The following is a 15,758-nucleotide window of genomic DNA, read 5'->3' as shown; positions in this document are numbered from 1 at the left end:
GTTGGGGGGCACATGGTTGCCTGTGATGTTGAGGCAACCGGGCTGGGAGGTGTAAATGTGGCCACAGTGAGACTCACTGTTGGGTTCTGACTAGGTTGCCCAGATGGACCAGAACCGTCTTCCACGTCCAGGTATCCAGGAGTATCTTTATCACTGAAGGCTTCATCCACAGGGGTAGTGGCAGTCTCTTCAGTAGCCTCTGTGTGAGACATCTACCTTCAAACATTTACAGTGACATTTTGCAAATACCTTGTACATATTTGATTTGCAAGTAATCATAATGTGACAGGTTCACATGGTGTTGGTTGTATTGACATGACATCTGTGGAGCATGCCTTGCCTTAAACAGCTGCTGATATGTGCAAAACATTGTCCCTTGGGTGATGGTCTGAGAATGTCATCTTGCCAACAGTGAAGGCTAAAAAGGGGCTAGGCAAGTTTTTGGCCCATTTTGAGGCCCAATCATATGTGATGCAGGCAGACCCAGGAGTGTGTTGTATTGGTGACAGGAGTCATCATGTGGTTACTGCAGTGCCTAGGTGTCTGCTGCCAATACCATTTCGATTATGCATCTTGAGGCCTTTATAATCACTGTTTTGCACACTGTGTAAGCTGCCCATCCTGTCCTCAATAGTTTCATTGTGGGCTAGCTGGACAAGATGGAGTTAGGTAGCCAGGCACATCTCAGAGTTGGGCATGATCTGTCTCCTGATCACTCCCAGATGGGTAAATCTCAAATATGACTTAGCATGCAAGGGTGTTTGATCAAGTGACCACTGGTAGGAGAAACAGTGCCTCCTGGGAGGTACAGTCACGTCACTGTCTTTACTGCACACACTTGAGTTCATTTGGGAGTTCTCTACTAGATGGATTTTAGCATGTGAAAGTGGTTTTGTATTTGAAGTTTGGGAAAGAGAGACAATTGGGATTTGCATTCTGGTCAATCCCTTTACTTCCCACAATTTGGCTTATGGTGTCCTCCCAGGGGAGTAAACTTCAATTGGGATTATACAGACATGACTATTTGGGCATGTGGAGCCTGAGCTTGTTTCTGGAGTGAGAGATACAGTCTACTACACACACTTTACAAATGTTATCCCCACATCTGAGTAAACCTATGTTGTGACTTACCTAACTGGGCTCTATGATAGAAGGAGTCAGAGAAACAGTGCCTCCAGTGAGCTGTAGTCAGTTTATTCAATCTACTTCACACTCTTGACCAATGTCATCCCCCAAGGTGAGTAAAATTCATTTGTGAGTTGACAAACAAGGGTATTTGAAGAAGGAAATACTGTGCTGGTATTTGGACTTGGAGTAACAGTGCCTATTGGGCTTCGCAGTCAGGTCTCTCCCTCTACTTCCCAACATTTGAGAAATGTTATTATCCTGGGTGACTGAGGGCATTAGAGAGATGACAAACAGGGGTATATGGACAAGTGTACACTAGGCTGGTGTTTGGCTTTAGAGAAACAGGGCCTATTGGACTTTACAGTCATGTCACTCCCTCTACTTCCCAAACAGTTAGCCAGGTGAGAACACTTCAACTGGGAGTTCACAAACACGAGTATATGGAGAAGAGGACCCTAGTCTGGTGTTTGGAGTTATCAAAACAGTGCCTCCTTGGGGCTGCAGTCATGTCGGTCCCTAAACTACACACACCTTGCCAATGTTATTCCCCCAGGTGAGTACACTTTATTTGTGAGTTAAAAAACAAGGATATTTGAAGAAGGAGACACTGAGCTGGTGGTTTGAGTAATAGTAACAGTACCTGCTGGAAGTCGTAGTCATGTCAGTCTCTGTACTATACACACTTGACAAATGTTTTCCCCCAGGTGAGTACACACCAATTGGGTGTTCACAGACAGGAGTATTTGGAGAAGAGGACACTGTGCTGGTGTTTGGAGTTATCAAAACATTGTCTCCTGGGGATTGCAGCCTTGTCAGTCCCTGTTCTACACACCTTATGCATATGTTGACCCCCCCAAAGTGATAATACTTCATTTGTGAGTTGACAAACAAGGGTATTTGGAGAAGAAAACACTGGGCTGGTGGTTTGAGTAACAGTAACAGTGCCTGCTGGGAGTTGTAGTCATGTCAGTCCCCGTAAAACACACACACTTGAGATATGTCCTCCCCCCCAGGTAAGTACACTTCAATTGGGAGTTCACAAACAGGGATTTTCAGATAAGAACACTGGGCTGATGAGTGGAATAACAGTAAACATGGCAAAAGGTGAGCTATGAGCATGCATGACATGGCATTTTGGTGACGTTTTTAGTGTTGTGACTTACCAGACTCAACTCCCCTCCGTTATTCCTGTCAAACCCTCAGGATTGCCAGGACCTTCTCCTTCTAGGGATAGAGTTGTAATGGGGCACTGGGAGGGCCACTGCCAGTCTTCTTGGCCTGCATCTGGTGCCTGGAGACTAGGGAACGGGCCTTGCCCCTGAGGTCGTTCCACCTCTTCCTGATGTCCTCCCTTATGCGCAGGGTGGCGCATACTGCATTGACTCTATCGACTATCCTGTCACACATTTCCATTTTCCTGCTGAGAGGAGTGTGCTGGACTTGTGCTCCAAACAATTGTGGGTCTACTCTTATGATTTCATCCACCATGACTCTCTACTCATCTTCAGAAAAACAGGGATTTTTTTTGTTAACGTTACGTGGTGGAAAAATGTATATATAAACGGGTGAAAGTGACTTACTAAATGGGGTTAGTACAATAGGGTGTGAATGGAGTGAACTTTGTTTACAGGGTGCTGTAATGGATATTGAAAAAAAGGGGTGCCTAATTTATGGTGTGTTGATTAGTAAATTTGCTCAATCTTGCTGTAAAAATGCAGAGGGTTGTGGTGTGTGAAGGGATGTGTTTTATAGTGTACGTTGCAGGTGTGCCCAGTGTGGCAATGTGTGTCAGCTGTGTTGTTTTCAAATCCATCCAATATGCTGTTGTGTATTACATTGGTGACCCTGAACCGGTTCAGACCGCTGTTGGCTAACCACCATGGGTGTCTGCCACAGCGACTTTATGCTCGTAATAAGGTCAGTGGCTGGTCGCTGTGCTGTCGTCACTGGAGGTCGGACTACCAATTTCCAGACCTCCGTGCCGCTGGCGGTCTGCCTTTTTTGGTTGGCGGTCGATGGTCCTGTCTGTATTACTTAAAATTGGGCGGTCTGTAAGACTGCCAACATGGCGGTCTTTTTATGACTGCCAACATGGCGGTCTGGTGGTTCAACCATTAAATTAGTAATGAGGCCCACAGTTGATCTTGAAAACAAGAAGCTACGAATGTTACCCTAACTCAGGTAGAAAACATCTCACCTGATTTGTCTTGTGAATTTTTTAAATAAAAAAATCCTTGCCATTTCACCCTAAAATGGAATTCCACTCTACCTTAGTAGCATACTTGCAATATTTATAAACGTCATTCACAATATTGGGATTGCATTTTCAGACTTTGTTGAATATTTGATGCAATTCACAATATGTTTTAGAACTCAAGTAAAGCATATTATATTCCTGAGTACATTTTATCTGCTGTGAGAGAGTCACCCTTTTAGCATGTTCACCCCAATGTTTCTGACTGATACTGAGAGTAACTGACCCTAACTGTGCCCTGGGCTCTGCTTAACATGCCCAGGGCCAGTGCTCTGAATAAAAGATATATTGTCAAAGGGTACAATACTGTAACTACAACTGGCAATGACATACCCTGTAAGTCCCTAGTAGATAATAGGGGGAGGGGGATTCAAATTTCCTATAAGTACCTAGTAAATGACAGGTTTAGAGGCCCAGTAGATTCACTGCACTGAGTGTGTACACCTGTGCTTGCTGTCATTTTCAAAGCAACCCTGACTTGCAAACTGTCTTTAAAATGTAAAAGGTATGCAAATTTGACTTTGGAATTAAAGGTACTTCCAAAGTAATAATCTACCTTATGTTAACATATGTCACCCCTAAGGTCTCCCCAGAGGCCTCTGGAGAGGGGGGATTCCATGTAACTATAAGCCAAGACATTATAAAAGTTGTTTTTTTGCATTGGTGAGGGAAAAACTCCAATTTCATTTTCCCCCATTGTAGAAAGTTAGCTCCACAGGCTAAAATGGAAATATTTTTCATAACCCTAAATATTGCAAGGAAGACGATGAAAATACCTTGAAAGGACTTACATGAATGGTAATTATAAATGCAATGATTTCCAATTGTTGAATTTATCATAACTTATACAGAAAATACGTTATAAGACTTTCCTTACTGTAAGCCAAATCTCAGCCTTCTAGTGGTCTTTCCTGATTAGTCAGCTCTAACAGGATTAGCCAGGCTGCTTTGATGATGTCATAAGTGGCTTGCCCTGAGAAGAGGCTACCTGATGGAGGAGGTAGGCAGATGGTGAAGCCAGGCCAAGAAGAGGACTGGGTAAATCAAGCTGAGGCTTCAAAAGGAAAACAGTCAGAATGAAATGCAGCCAGGCTTGCCCACTCACCCCTGCACCCCACAGATAGATAGTAGGCTTAAAAAAGTAATTTGCAGATGTCCATAGAGGGAGTTAATGGAAATGAGCTACACTAGGGGGATAGTTTAGACAGATCTTACTCCTCTGGAGGAAAAACATCCATCTTGGAATGTTAAAGTGCAGTGCTTTATGGGACAAGAAGATGGCACACTTTGGAGGAGCTGTCATACCTCTGGGTGGCACCCTGCAACTCATTGGACAAGGATGCCCTTCTGACTGTTCCGTAAGCTGATTGAATAAAAGGGTCTGACCTGCAGTGGAATTCATATCTGCTGCCTGAAACCACAAGAAGAAAAAGGACTGCCCTGCTTAAACACTAGTTTGCAACACAGCGTACTGCACACTTAGGGACTGTTCCTGTTACACACTGGAACCACAGCCCACAGGACTTTGGTTGCTTCCAAAAGGACTCAGGAGTGGACTCCCTGAAAGCAACAGGTTAAAAAAGGCCTCCTGCACCAACTTCTACAAAAGTCCCCAGCCAGGAGTGTGTCCAGGGGACATGCAAGGATTTGGTCGGGTGTATTGTGGGAAATGAAGTCTCAAACTCCCAAGGACCATCCCAGGGCTCCTAGACTTCTTGAAGGACCTCTAGGAGATTTAAGAACATTGGAGAACGTTTGTGAAAAAGCTTCATACGGTGACCGACTCGTCGATGAGAGCCAAGCCGCTGCTGCCAAACTGCAGCTTGGTCTGGATTTAAAGTTTGTCCCCCTAAAAGCTCCAGAGCTCCAGACTTCCAGGATTCTGACTGGGGCCTCACTGCAAATCAAGCCATCGTCTTCAACTTGGGTCCCGGCCTGAAGAGGAGCATAGCTCGTTGATGAGGAGAAAAGCTTCAGAAAAGTTTATAAGTATGAAAGTAAAATGTTTACCAAGGCCCCCTGCTCAGTGTATCTGAACAGGGCTCCATCACAGTTGGTCTCAAACTTTGACTTGGTCTTGGTCAGGCATAACCCGATGCCCCTGGATGGTGCTATTGATTTCTAAGCATTAGAAAGTGCAGTTTTTTCTTTAATCCTTAAAAATTCACATTTCCAGTTCCCTATATTGGATTTTTGTCCTGTTGGTGTCATTGTAAAGATAAAAATATTTCCTATTGTTATAAATTGGTGTGGGATTTTTATTGTGTGTGGTATCTGACTTATTTGCTGTATTGGTGTATTTAAAAGCTTTATATACCTGTCTCCTGAGCTAAGCCTGACTGCTCACTGCCAAGCTACCAGGGGTTGAGCCAGGGGCTAATTTGTGAGACCATTACTGGGCACAACCCTGTGCTGGGGTTGTACTGCCAGTGGTAGGTGTGTACTTACCTCTACCAGTACCCAGCCTCTAACATAGTTAACTGTTGTTAGAAATTGGGTCTTTGGTTGACAGTCAGGTTACCCCCTGTTCAAGCAAGGACCCTCACTCTAGTCAGGGTAAAAGAGAATCACCCCCAGCTAACCACTGCTTACCTCCTTGGTAGATTGGCATGAGAAATAGGCTTAAATTCAGAGTGCTAGGTGTAAAGTATTTGTACCAACACACACAGTAACTTAATGAAAACTCTACAAAATAACGCAACACAGGTTTAGAAAAATAGAGAATATTTATCTAAACAAAACAAGACCAAAACGACAAAAATCCACAATACACAAGTCAAGTTATCAATTAAAAGGCAAAAAGAGTCTTCATGTAGTTTTAAACAAACACTGTTAGCGGGAAAATGTACCTTGGGTGCGTAAAAAATAACCCTGCACGGGTGAGTGTGCATCAAAAAGGGCTTAGGATGCGTCGATTTCACCCATGAGCGAGACCTTGCGTCGTTTCTCCTTTCGTCGGGTCGGGCTCATCGTTTCTTCTCTCTGCAGGAGAGTGATGCCTCGATCCGGTCAACACTCTCGGGTCCGGGCAGGCCTAGCGTTGTTTTTACATGCCCAGCTGTGCTTGTGTTTGAAATCCAGCCGCACGATGATCCGAAAACCACGCAGAGCGGGTTGCGATATCACCAACCTCCGTCAGCAATGCTGCACGTTGTTTCTCCAGCTCTGGGTGTCGGTTCTTCGGTCGCATTACAGGTGAGTGTTGATTTTCAGCCCCGAAGCCGGTGGCGTGTCGATTTCCCAGCCGCACATCGGAGATGTGTCGATCTTTTCCCCACACGGTGTTCTGTGCGTGGATTTCTTCCTTTTAGGCTGCCAGCTTCTCCTTTCAGGGTCCAGGAACTGGATGGGCACCACAGGGCAGAGTAGGAGTCTCTCCAGAGACTCCAGGTGCTGGCCGAGAGAAGTCTTTGCTGTCCCTAAGACTTCAACAACAAGAGGCAAGCTCTAAATAAAGCTCTTGGAGATCTTCACAAGATGGAAGGCACACAAAGTCCAATCTTTGCTCTCTTACTCTGGCAGAAGCAGCAACTGCAGGATCGCTCCACAAAGCACAGTCACGGGCAGGGCACCTCATCTTCTTCATCTCTTCATCTCTTCTCCAGGCATAGGTTCCTCTTGGTTTCCAGAAGTGTTCTAAAGTCTGTGGTTTTGGGTGCCCTTCTTATACCCATTTTCTCCTTTGAAGTAGGCCTACTTCAAAGCAACGTCTCTCATGATTGTGAAATCCTGCCTTCCCCAGGCTAGGCCCCAGACACTCACCAGGGGGTTGGAGACTACATTGTGTGAGGGCATGCACAGCCCTTTCAGGTGTGAGTGACCACTCCTCCCCTCCCTCCTAGCACAGATGGCTCACCAGGAAATGCAGACTACACCCCAGTTCCCTTTGTGTCACTGTCTAGTGTGAGGTGCAACCAGCCCAACTGCCAAACTGACCCAGACAGGGAATCCACAAACAGGCAGAGTCACAGAAATGGTATAAGCAAGAAAATGCTCACTTTCTAAAAGTGGCATTTTCAAACACATAATCTCAAAATCAATTTTACTAAAAGATGCATTTTTAAATTGTGAGCTCAGAGACCCCAAACTCCACATATCCATCCGTCCCAAAGGGAACCTACACTTTAATCAGATTTAAAGGTAGCCCCCATGTTAACCTATGAGAGGGACAGGCCTTGTAACAGTGAAAAACTAATTTAGCAATTTTTTACTGTTGGGACATATAAAACACATTACTATATGTCCTACCTTAAACATACAGTGCACCCTGCCCTTGGGGCTACCGAGGGCCTACTTTATGGGTGCCTTACATGTAAGAAAAGGGAAGGTTTAGGCCTGGCAAGTGAGTACACTTGCCATGTCGATTTTACAGTTTAAATCTGCACACACAGACACTGCAGTGGCAGGTCTGAGACATGATTAAAGAGCTACATATGTGGGTGGCACAACCAGTGCTGCAGGACCACTAGTAGCATTTGAGTTACAGACCCGGGCACCTCTAGTGCACTTTACTAGGGACTTACTAGTATATCAAATAGGCCAATCATGGATGAACTAATTACATACACATTTTGTATAGGAGAACTTGCACTTTAGCACTGGTTAGCAGTGGTAAAGTGCCAAAAGTAACAAAAACAGCACACATCAACAACCTGGGAAACAGAGGCAAAAGGTTAAGGGAGACCACGTCAAGGATGAAAAGTCTAACAACTGTCTTTTGTTACAGAGCAAAAGAAAGGAGTGGAAGACAAACCTGCACCTGTGCTGAAGGCCAAAGGTAGATAAATACTTACCATTTGTTCTTTAAACCATTACACAATGCCCATACCTAGTGTTACCTTGCATCACCATGAAATCAAATGGGTTTTATTCTGGATATAATTATAATCATATGTTGACATCATATGTTGATGCACAAGTGGACTAATGCATGGACAATTAAATACGATTTTACGTGGTTACCATGAACCATTGAAAGATCAAATGTGATATCAATGCTTGAGAAAATAACTAACGGTTGAAGCTGTTCCTTTTGTTCCTTTGTAGCATCATTCCCTCCTAAACTGGTTGTCTGTGACATCAAGGAAGAAGACCATCAAATACAAATCAGCATTCTGCAACCCCAATAATTTCCCCAGCCCAATCTGCGAGGTCATGAAATGCACGAACAAACCCAAGAAATGTTCCAACCATAGAGGGGTTCATCAGGAAAATTTAGCAAACGTTTTAGACACCTAAGCAAATATTTTGGGGCATATTTATACTCCGTTTGCGCCGAATTTGCGTCGTTTTTTTAGACGCAAATTCAACGCAAAACTAACTCCATATTTATACTTTGGCGTTAGACGCGTCTAGCGCCAACGTTCATGGAGTTAGCGTCATTTTTTTGCGTGAACACCTTCCTTGCGTTAATGATATGCAAGGTAGGCGTTCCCGTCTTAAAAAATGACTGCGATGCATATGCGTCGTATTTATACTCCCGGTCAAAAATGACGCCCGGGAGTGGGCGGGTCTAAAAAACCCGCATTTGCGCCGGATTTTAGCGCCTGGGTCAGGGCAGGCGTTAAGGGATCTGTGGGCTCAGAATGAGCCCAGAGGTGCCTTCCCCTGCCCCCAGGGACACCCCCTGACACCCTTGCCCACCCCAGGAGGACACCCAAGGATGGAGGGACCCACCCCAGGGACATTAAGGTAAGTCCAGGTAAGTATTTTTTATTTATTTTTTGTGGCATAGGGGGGCTTGATTTTTGCCCCCCTTACATGCCACTATGCCCAATGACCATGCCCAGGGGACAGAAGTCCCCTGGGCATGGCCATTGGGCAAGGGGGCATGACTCCTGTCTTTGCTAAGACAGGAGTCATTTCAATGGGGGATGGGCGTCGTAAAAAAATGGCGCAAATCGGGTTGTGGCGATTTTTTGGCCTCAGCCTGACTTGCACCATTTGTGGACGCCCATACGCCATTTTCCCCCCTACGCCGGCGCTGCCTGGTGTACGTCGTTTTTTTTAACGCACACCAGACAGCGCCTGCGGCTAACACCGGCTAACGTCATTGAATAAATACGGCGCCCGCATGGTGCTTCAGAATGGCGTTAGCCGGCGCTAATTTTTTTGACGTAAAACTGCGTTGGCGCAGTTTTGCATCAAAAAGTATAAATATGGCCCTTTATGTCTTGAACCATTGTCTTCAATTAGCAAGACTCAATCACTTAAATGCAAAGGAAAACATGTTAACCATTACTTTTAACCTAAAAGAGTGATCATTTCCTTGCATTGGTGATGAAAAAGTGATTTATAGTATGCCCTCAGAGAAGTTTTGGGGTAGATGTTGGAAGTTAATTACGGCAGATTGGAACAGTTGCTAAGGAAAAGCCATTGAGCAAAAGAAGCCCTTTAAAGCCCTTTAAAGGGACGTCATGGCTATAACATGGATCCTTTCCAGAGAACTATAACATTCTATAAACATTTTCTTTAGAATTTCAAGCTTTGACCAACTATAGACGACATCATCATTCCTGAGACAATATCAACAGGGTATTTAATGTGACACCTCTGATCCTACCAAATTTAAAAATCACTCAAGATTATTTTAGAGTAATTTTCGAGATTTAATGTGGTTCTAAAACAGCTCTCCCTTTTTTGACCTTGTTAATCTCAAGTTAGTAGCCAATAATAGTCCATGGCACATTTTCATGGATGCAAACAAATCATTTTTCTGTCTTTGCTATTACACATCATTTAACTACTGTGATGAATGGGGTGATGTGCTGGAATAACAGCTCTTCTCTTTCTATGACAACGGGCCGTGTCATGAGCTGCCAATTCACGTTTTCTAGAAACAGCTTGTTTTTTCACAAACCCTAACGACAATTTCTCTATAGCACAACCATCCTCAACACCACATCTTATCACTATATAAAAGAACTACAATATCTGACTATTGAGGTACTATCTCAGTCAGTGGTGTTTCTATATAATGTTAAGGTTTTTAGCCTCAGCGAAGCTGCTCGGAAAGTATATATTATATACCAATAAATTAATGATCCAATATAGGCTTCACATGAAAGTTGTTGCACTTTGCAGAGAGTGATGTTATGTTTCTCTTGAGATTTCTGTTCATAGAAACTAATAATGACCCTTGTAACCAATATGCACTATGTTGAATATTAGACAGTAAGAAGACTTGCGAATCAGACATTTTCCAAATGCATGCTTCTTGTAACTTAAAAATATCGCCATCAGCCAAAGATCCACTTCGTTATTTTGTATTATATTTAATTTCATCCCCTTGAGATTCCATGGAAAAACTTTAATCAACCTCCTAACACAGCTAGCATTGTTTTAAAACATATGGCTGAAGTGCTCGGTCACTTTATTCAAGCCAATAGGTCAGAGCACTGGAGATGCTTAGGTGGCTTTTTTTGATTTTTATCTTCTACATCACCCATTTAATTGTAAACCATAACATTCTAATAATCACTTGTTGTTAGAAGCTCTAATGAAAAATCAGCAGAAATCTAATCTTGCCCTATTCTGATTTTTGTTTGCGACCCCATCTGCACTACTCATTCCTACATGTTTCCATGCAGTATTAACAAGACATAGAGAACAGTCAAAGGCATGTGCAGAAACTTAGAGAATGATAATATAAATGAAACACTTTTATGACAAAGAGTTGTGATTCTAAAGTGCAGTTACATTGTTCTAAATCCACCAGTACAACAGATTGTCCACTGTTGTAAGATTAGGCTTAGACATGGGAGCATGGGTATTCCTATTTTAGAGGAATAAGAGGTGACCACTGAAAATACTATACACACTAGTAAATTTGTGTGTGCGCAGACATTTCCAGTGGAGTGTTTTGCCTAGTTTAAAGGTCCACATCTGCTCCCAAAATGAGGTGAAGTATATGTCTAAATGTTTTATCTGCATATACATACTGCAATTGGATTTAAATTAGGTTAGTTTAAGATTAGGGGCCAATTCACAAAGGCACATAGGAGTACACAAAGTGTACCTCTGTAGTAATACTTCACATACCCATACATTCTTTTGAAACACCCCAGTGACAGGAATTACTGGAAAGAACTGCACTGTTACAAATATGCAACTGACATAGATGTCCTGGACTACTTCCCAGCACGTTTGGAATCTCCCCAAAATTTTGAAATCTACTGCAAAAGTAGAAGAAAAAGTGAAGGTATTGTTTAAAGGCAGACTTTTAGAATGTGATCAACTTTCAATAATAACTATCTTTCGTGGAAACTGCACCTGAAAACATGAATTATTATCAGTTTCAATCATAAATGAAATGCCAAAGATCAATTTGTTTAGTAAATACGTGATGTTGTATAACAATATTGCTGATGCCAGCAGAGTCAAAACCTCTGTCTATTTCCCATTAAACTAGAAGATTTAAAAACTACAGCCTGCTTAAGTTTGCTTTTCAAATCACACTTTGCAATTCTGAAAGATGTTTTGTTGATTTTAAATGGGAGAGCATTATTTGAATATTTATGCTGTCAAGTTAGAAAGCCACGAAGCCAAGTATTAGAGGTATTATACTGAGCGGATTTCAAACACCACACTAACTTTTCTATGTAAATCTAGACAGTATTTGAGTACATGTATTTATTAGCTTATGATGAAAACAAAGACTATCTAAAATTTGGAATTAAGGTATTTATTATTGCCATTTATTTCTAGAACACAAGAAAGACAAAGAAGAAACACACCAAGCCACACCAAAGGCGAAAGGTAACAGTATTTGCTACACAAGTGTTTGAAGTCTTTAATATAAGTAGGACATTATCACAGTTGACATTATGAGCAACTCATAAATACGATCTTGTTTGTGGGTGGGAATAGGGTTTGAGAGACTATTGCTTAGTTGTCTTCTCACATTTTTCCAATTATTGCACTCCACTACCATGTCCTATATGAGATTTACATGTTGCACCTAATCATTGTATCTATTCATGCGGGCCTATTGGATAAATGGGTGGCAATGTACAGGAGGGCAATGGGGTCCTGCAAAGAAAAAATTGTTTGGCGAGAAGCAGGTTCTTATCTTCTTGCCATGCAGCCTAGTAATTTAATTCACCGTACAGGGTAACATGCTATCGTGAATACAACATGACAGGGGCAAAAACTATTTAGAGAGGGATTAAGTGGGTAGAAAAGCTCTACATTAATGGGCTAAGGTCTTCTAGGAGGTGTTTAGTTGGTGCATGTTTTCAGAACATTGGATCAGGGCATTTTTGAGGCCAGGAATATGAACCACATGGCCTTGAACGTGTCTGTTTGATTATTCATTTTGTATTCAACCCTTGAATACAATGCCATTCAGCACTTTTAGAAGGATCAGTGTAAGATGAATTTCAGCTGGCTTTCAATGTCAGAGAAGGCAGATCTTGGCTTTTAGTAGCAAGATACCATCCCTGCAGAAATTTGTAGAATCCAAATTTAGGGTCAGCTTCCCTAAGGCCTTTATCATAGTAGCTGATGGCGAAAGCCTAGTCTTCCTCTGCATAGCCATTGGATAAGGTCTGTTGTCAGGACAGCATGACGCTGGGCCATAGGACAATGGAGAAAAGGTGTGATGTAGTCTGAAATAAACTCTATACAACACCTCTGAACTCTCCTCAGGTGCGTCTGTATGAAAGGATCTGGGACACTGAGAGCTCCATGGAGGGCCAGCCCAATATCTTTCAATGACAACCATAAATGTGTCTATATCATCACTCTTTTCTTATGTTTATGATGTATACTCAGAACATAATTCATGTAAAGGTTTGATGCTGCTACAAACCAGCATATGACCTATCGCTTTGATACTGGATCATGTCTGTAGCTGAATAGTGCATCCATCTATGTTGAATTTAGGAGTTTTTCCATAAAGGCGGAAGCATGGAGTAAGGAGTTGATTTTTATTTTCTTGTCTGTTGTTTTATACACTAGTTTTGGCTTCTTGATTGTTGAAGTAGTACGTGTTTGATCAGTATCTGTAAATGGGCTACTTGTGGATCTTGAGTGAAAAAAGTCAGTTTTGATAATTGATAGGCTAACTAGTTGGATTCAAAGTGAGATAGCCTCAAGCCAGACGCCTGTGTGTCGGCATGTTGCTTATGTGCCTTAAAATGAATCTATTTTCATCCCAAAACTAAAAAGCAGTTGTCTTTGCTATCCGGGGGGATGTGTCTTGGAATAAGGACTGGAAGCATGCCTAATGTAATTGAAGTAAGGGGCTGCGGTAATTTTGACGATTTGTACTTGACCACACACAGAGAGTTGGAGCAGTGTAGAGCATTCAAAGTTAAGAGGGAGTAAATTGTCCTCTGCCAATTGCAAGTGGCCTTTGTTATCAAAGGCACCTAAATATTTGAGCTTTTTTGGGACTAATAATAGATTTGTCCAGTGGTCACTGTGATTGTTGCTTGGTTGTGATTTGCGGACATGGAGGTCGTGGATTCTGAGTGGGTAAGATAAATATCATAAATACCATCAGCATGCAAGCAAACCTTTAAAATCCCTTCCAGGGAGGGGACCCCTTTAATATCAGTGTGCTGTCTAGTCACTCCTGAGAGCTGTTCCTATGCAGAAAGGAATACGAGGTGGCACAGGGGGCATTCCTATCTAGTACCATGCTTGATACAAAACAACTCCTATTTAAATCCTCACAGTTGAGCCTGCCCTTCATGTTCAAACACAATAAACTGACTTCTTCATAAAGTCCTGACCCGGGCCAGTCCTCTACAGAGTCCCGAATAAATATCTCTAGTTAACTCTGTGGAAGGCCTCCTCTGCATCAAGTTCTCCATTGAGTATGTACTGAGCTATAGCAGATGGGAGATCGATCAAATTCCAAAAGACCTAACCAGAAGAAACGCACATATGGTCTCATGAACAAGGCTGAAGAAGATGTTTCATGGTCTATTGGCCAGTAATTTGGTTACAGTCTTGACAGCTACTTTAATTATTAAGACAGGTGTGAAGCTTGGACACTGTCTCTGTCCTTTTTCTGGTGTGATAGACAGAAAATAAGGGCCTCCTCATAGATGGCATATTGCATTACTGTCAGGAATGATGCATTAATTTTATAAGACTCTGCAGGCCTGCCATCTTCCCCTGAAGGTTTGCTGTAAAGGAGGTTTTTCATGGCCACTGAGATTTCCTTCATAGTGATTTCACCTGCAAATAGAGCTCTACCTGCATATAAGGTTTGGGTAGCGTTAGTGATGATAGAAAGAAGAATTCGTCATATATGAAGCTGATTTTGTCAGCCTTGTATTGACCTGAGAAGCCCGGGAAAGTTTCTTCCATGTCTGAAGGGTGAATGGGATCTAAGTCCTTTATGTCACAGATAGCTGGTATGGTTGACTGATTTTACTGTTTCCAAAAGTGTGCCACCAAGACCTTGCTGGCTTTTTCTTCTTGCTCATGTCACCCTTCATACTGACATAGGCATAATTCGCTTTGAAAGTGAAAAGTGAATGGGGGCACACTTCTTTGTCTTAGTGCCCCCTCTTAATTAGTCTGTTGGGTGTCAGGTACATTCACCTGTAGGTTTCCTGATGTGCTCCTGTAGTCTGCATTATTCCTGCACATCCTTTCTCCATGTCAAAGCCACATCTCCTATCATCATTTCCCTAAAGGGTGCCAGTCTTGCCACCCAGGGGTTTGTAGCAGGTGATGGATCATTCATTCTCTGTTAGATAACTAGTGATGTGGGACTCCAGAGAGTATTTTTCACAATTGGTAGTTTTATATTTTGTCACTCTTGGTAGGAATCGGATGTGGCCAGGTTACATGATAGCATGACCAATGAATAGTCAGAGAGGGTTCTTTTCAAGAATGAGTAAGTTGCTATGTCAGGCAACAGAGATGTAAAGGCCTGAAAAAGCCAATTCTGGAATCAGACCAGTGCCCACAGGCTGTACATGTAAACTGTTTGTCATTGTGCTGTGCCAATTTCAATACATCAATAAGGTCAAAGGAATCTATATAAGGATGACAAAAAGTATATCATTGAGTAGTTGGGAGAATATATGGAGCCCTTATGAGCATTTTTTCCAGCATAGCAAACACGTCACAGCCTCCTGAACAAGTCCAGGTCTTCATGCCCATGCAACCAGTGCCTGGATGGTCAAACTACAGTTTTTGAGGATGTTGGAACCTGATGCATCAGTGTTTTTATCGTCTGTTCAACAGCAGTAGATCACCCTGCCCTTAGCAACTCAAGTGTGTTTAGATTGTAGACAGTGAAGTATCTTCTACTGCTTTGCTTTACATAGTAATAGGTCATTTACATTCCAGAAGAAAATAGTAATTGCTTTCATCACCCCAGAGAATGGACTATGTTTCAGAAGTCAGCAGC

The 15,758-nt window shown here is 42.6% G+C and overlaps 1 protein-coding gene across 43 annotated transcripts in view; it reads left to right on the top strand.

The window, feature by feature from the left end:
* TRDN (triadin) overlaps positions 1-15,758 on the top strand; it is a 1,868,677-nt gene that overhangs the window by 1,198,268 nt on the left and 654,651 nt on the right. For all 43 annotated transcript variants that reach the window (XM_069234794.1, XM_069234791.1, XM_069234779.1 and 40 more), the window contains 2 exons: positions 8,109-8,159; positions 12,089-12,139. In XM_069234794.1, the coding sequence (XP_069090895.1) occupies positions 8,109-8,159; positions 12,089-12,139 (102 nt within the window). The remainder of the gene's footprint in view (positions 1-8,108; positions 8,160-12,088; positions 12,140-15,758) is intronic.

This window comes from Pleurodeles waltl, chromosome 5 (assembly GCF_031143425.1).
Source record: "Pleurodeles waltl isolate 20211129_DDA chromosome 5, aPleWal1.hap1.20221129, whole genome shotgun sequence".
In the NCBI taxonomy this organism is placed as follows: Eukaryota; Metazoa; Chordata; class Amphibia; order Caudata; family Salamandridae; genus Pleurodeles; species Pleurodeles waltl.
This window is presented reverse-complemented; position numbering and strand designations above follow the sequence as displayed.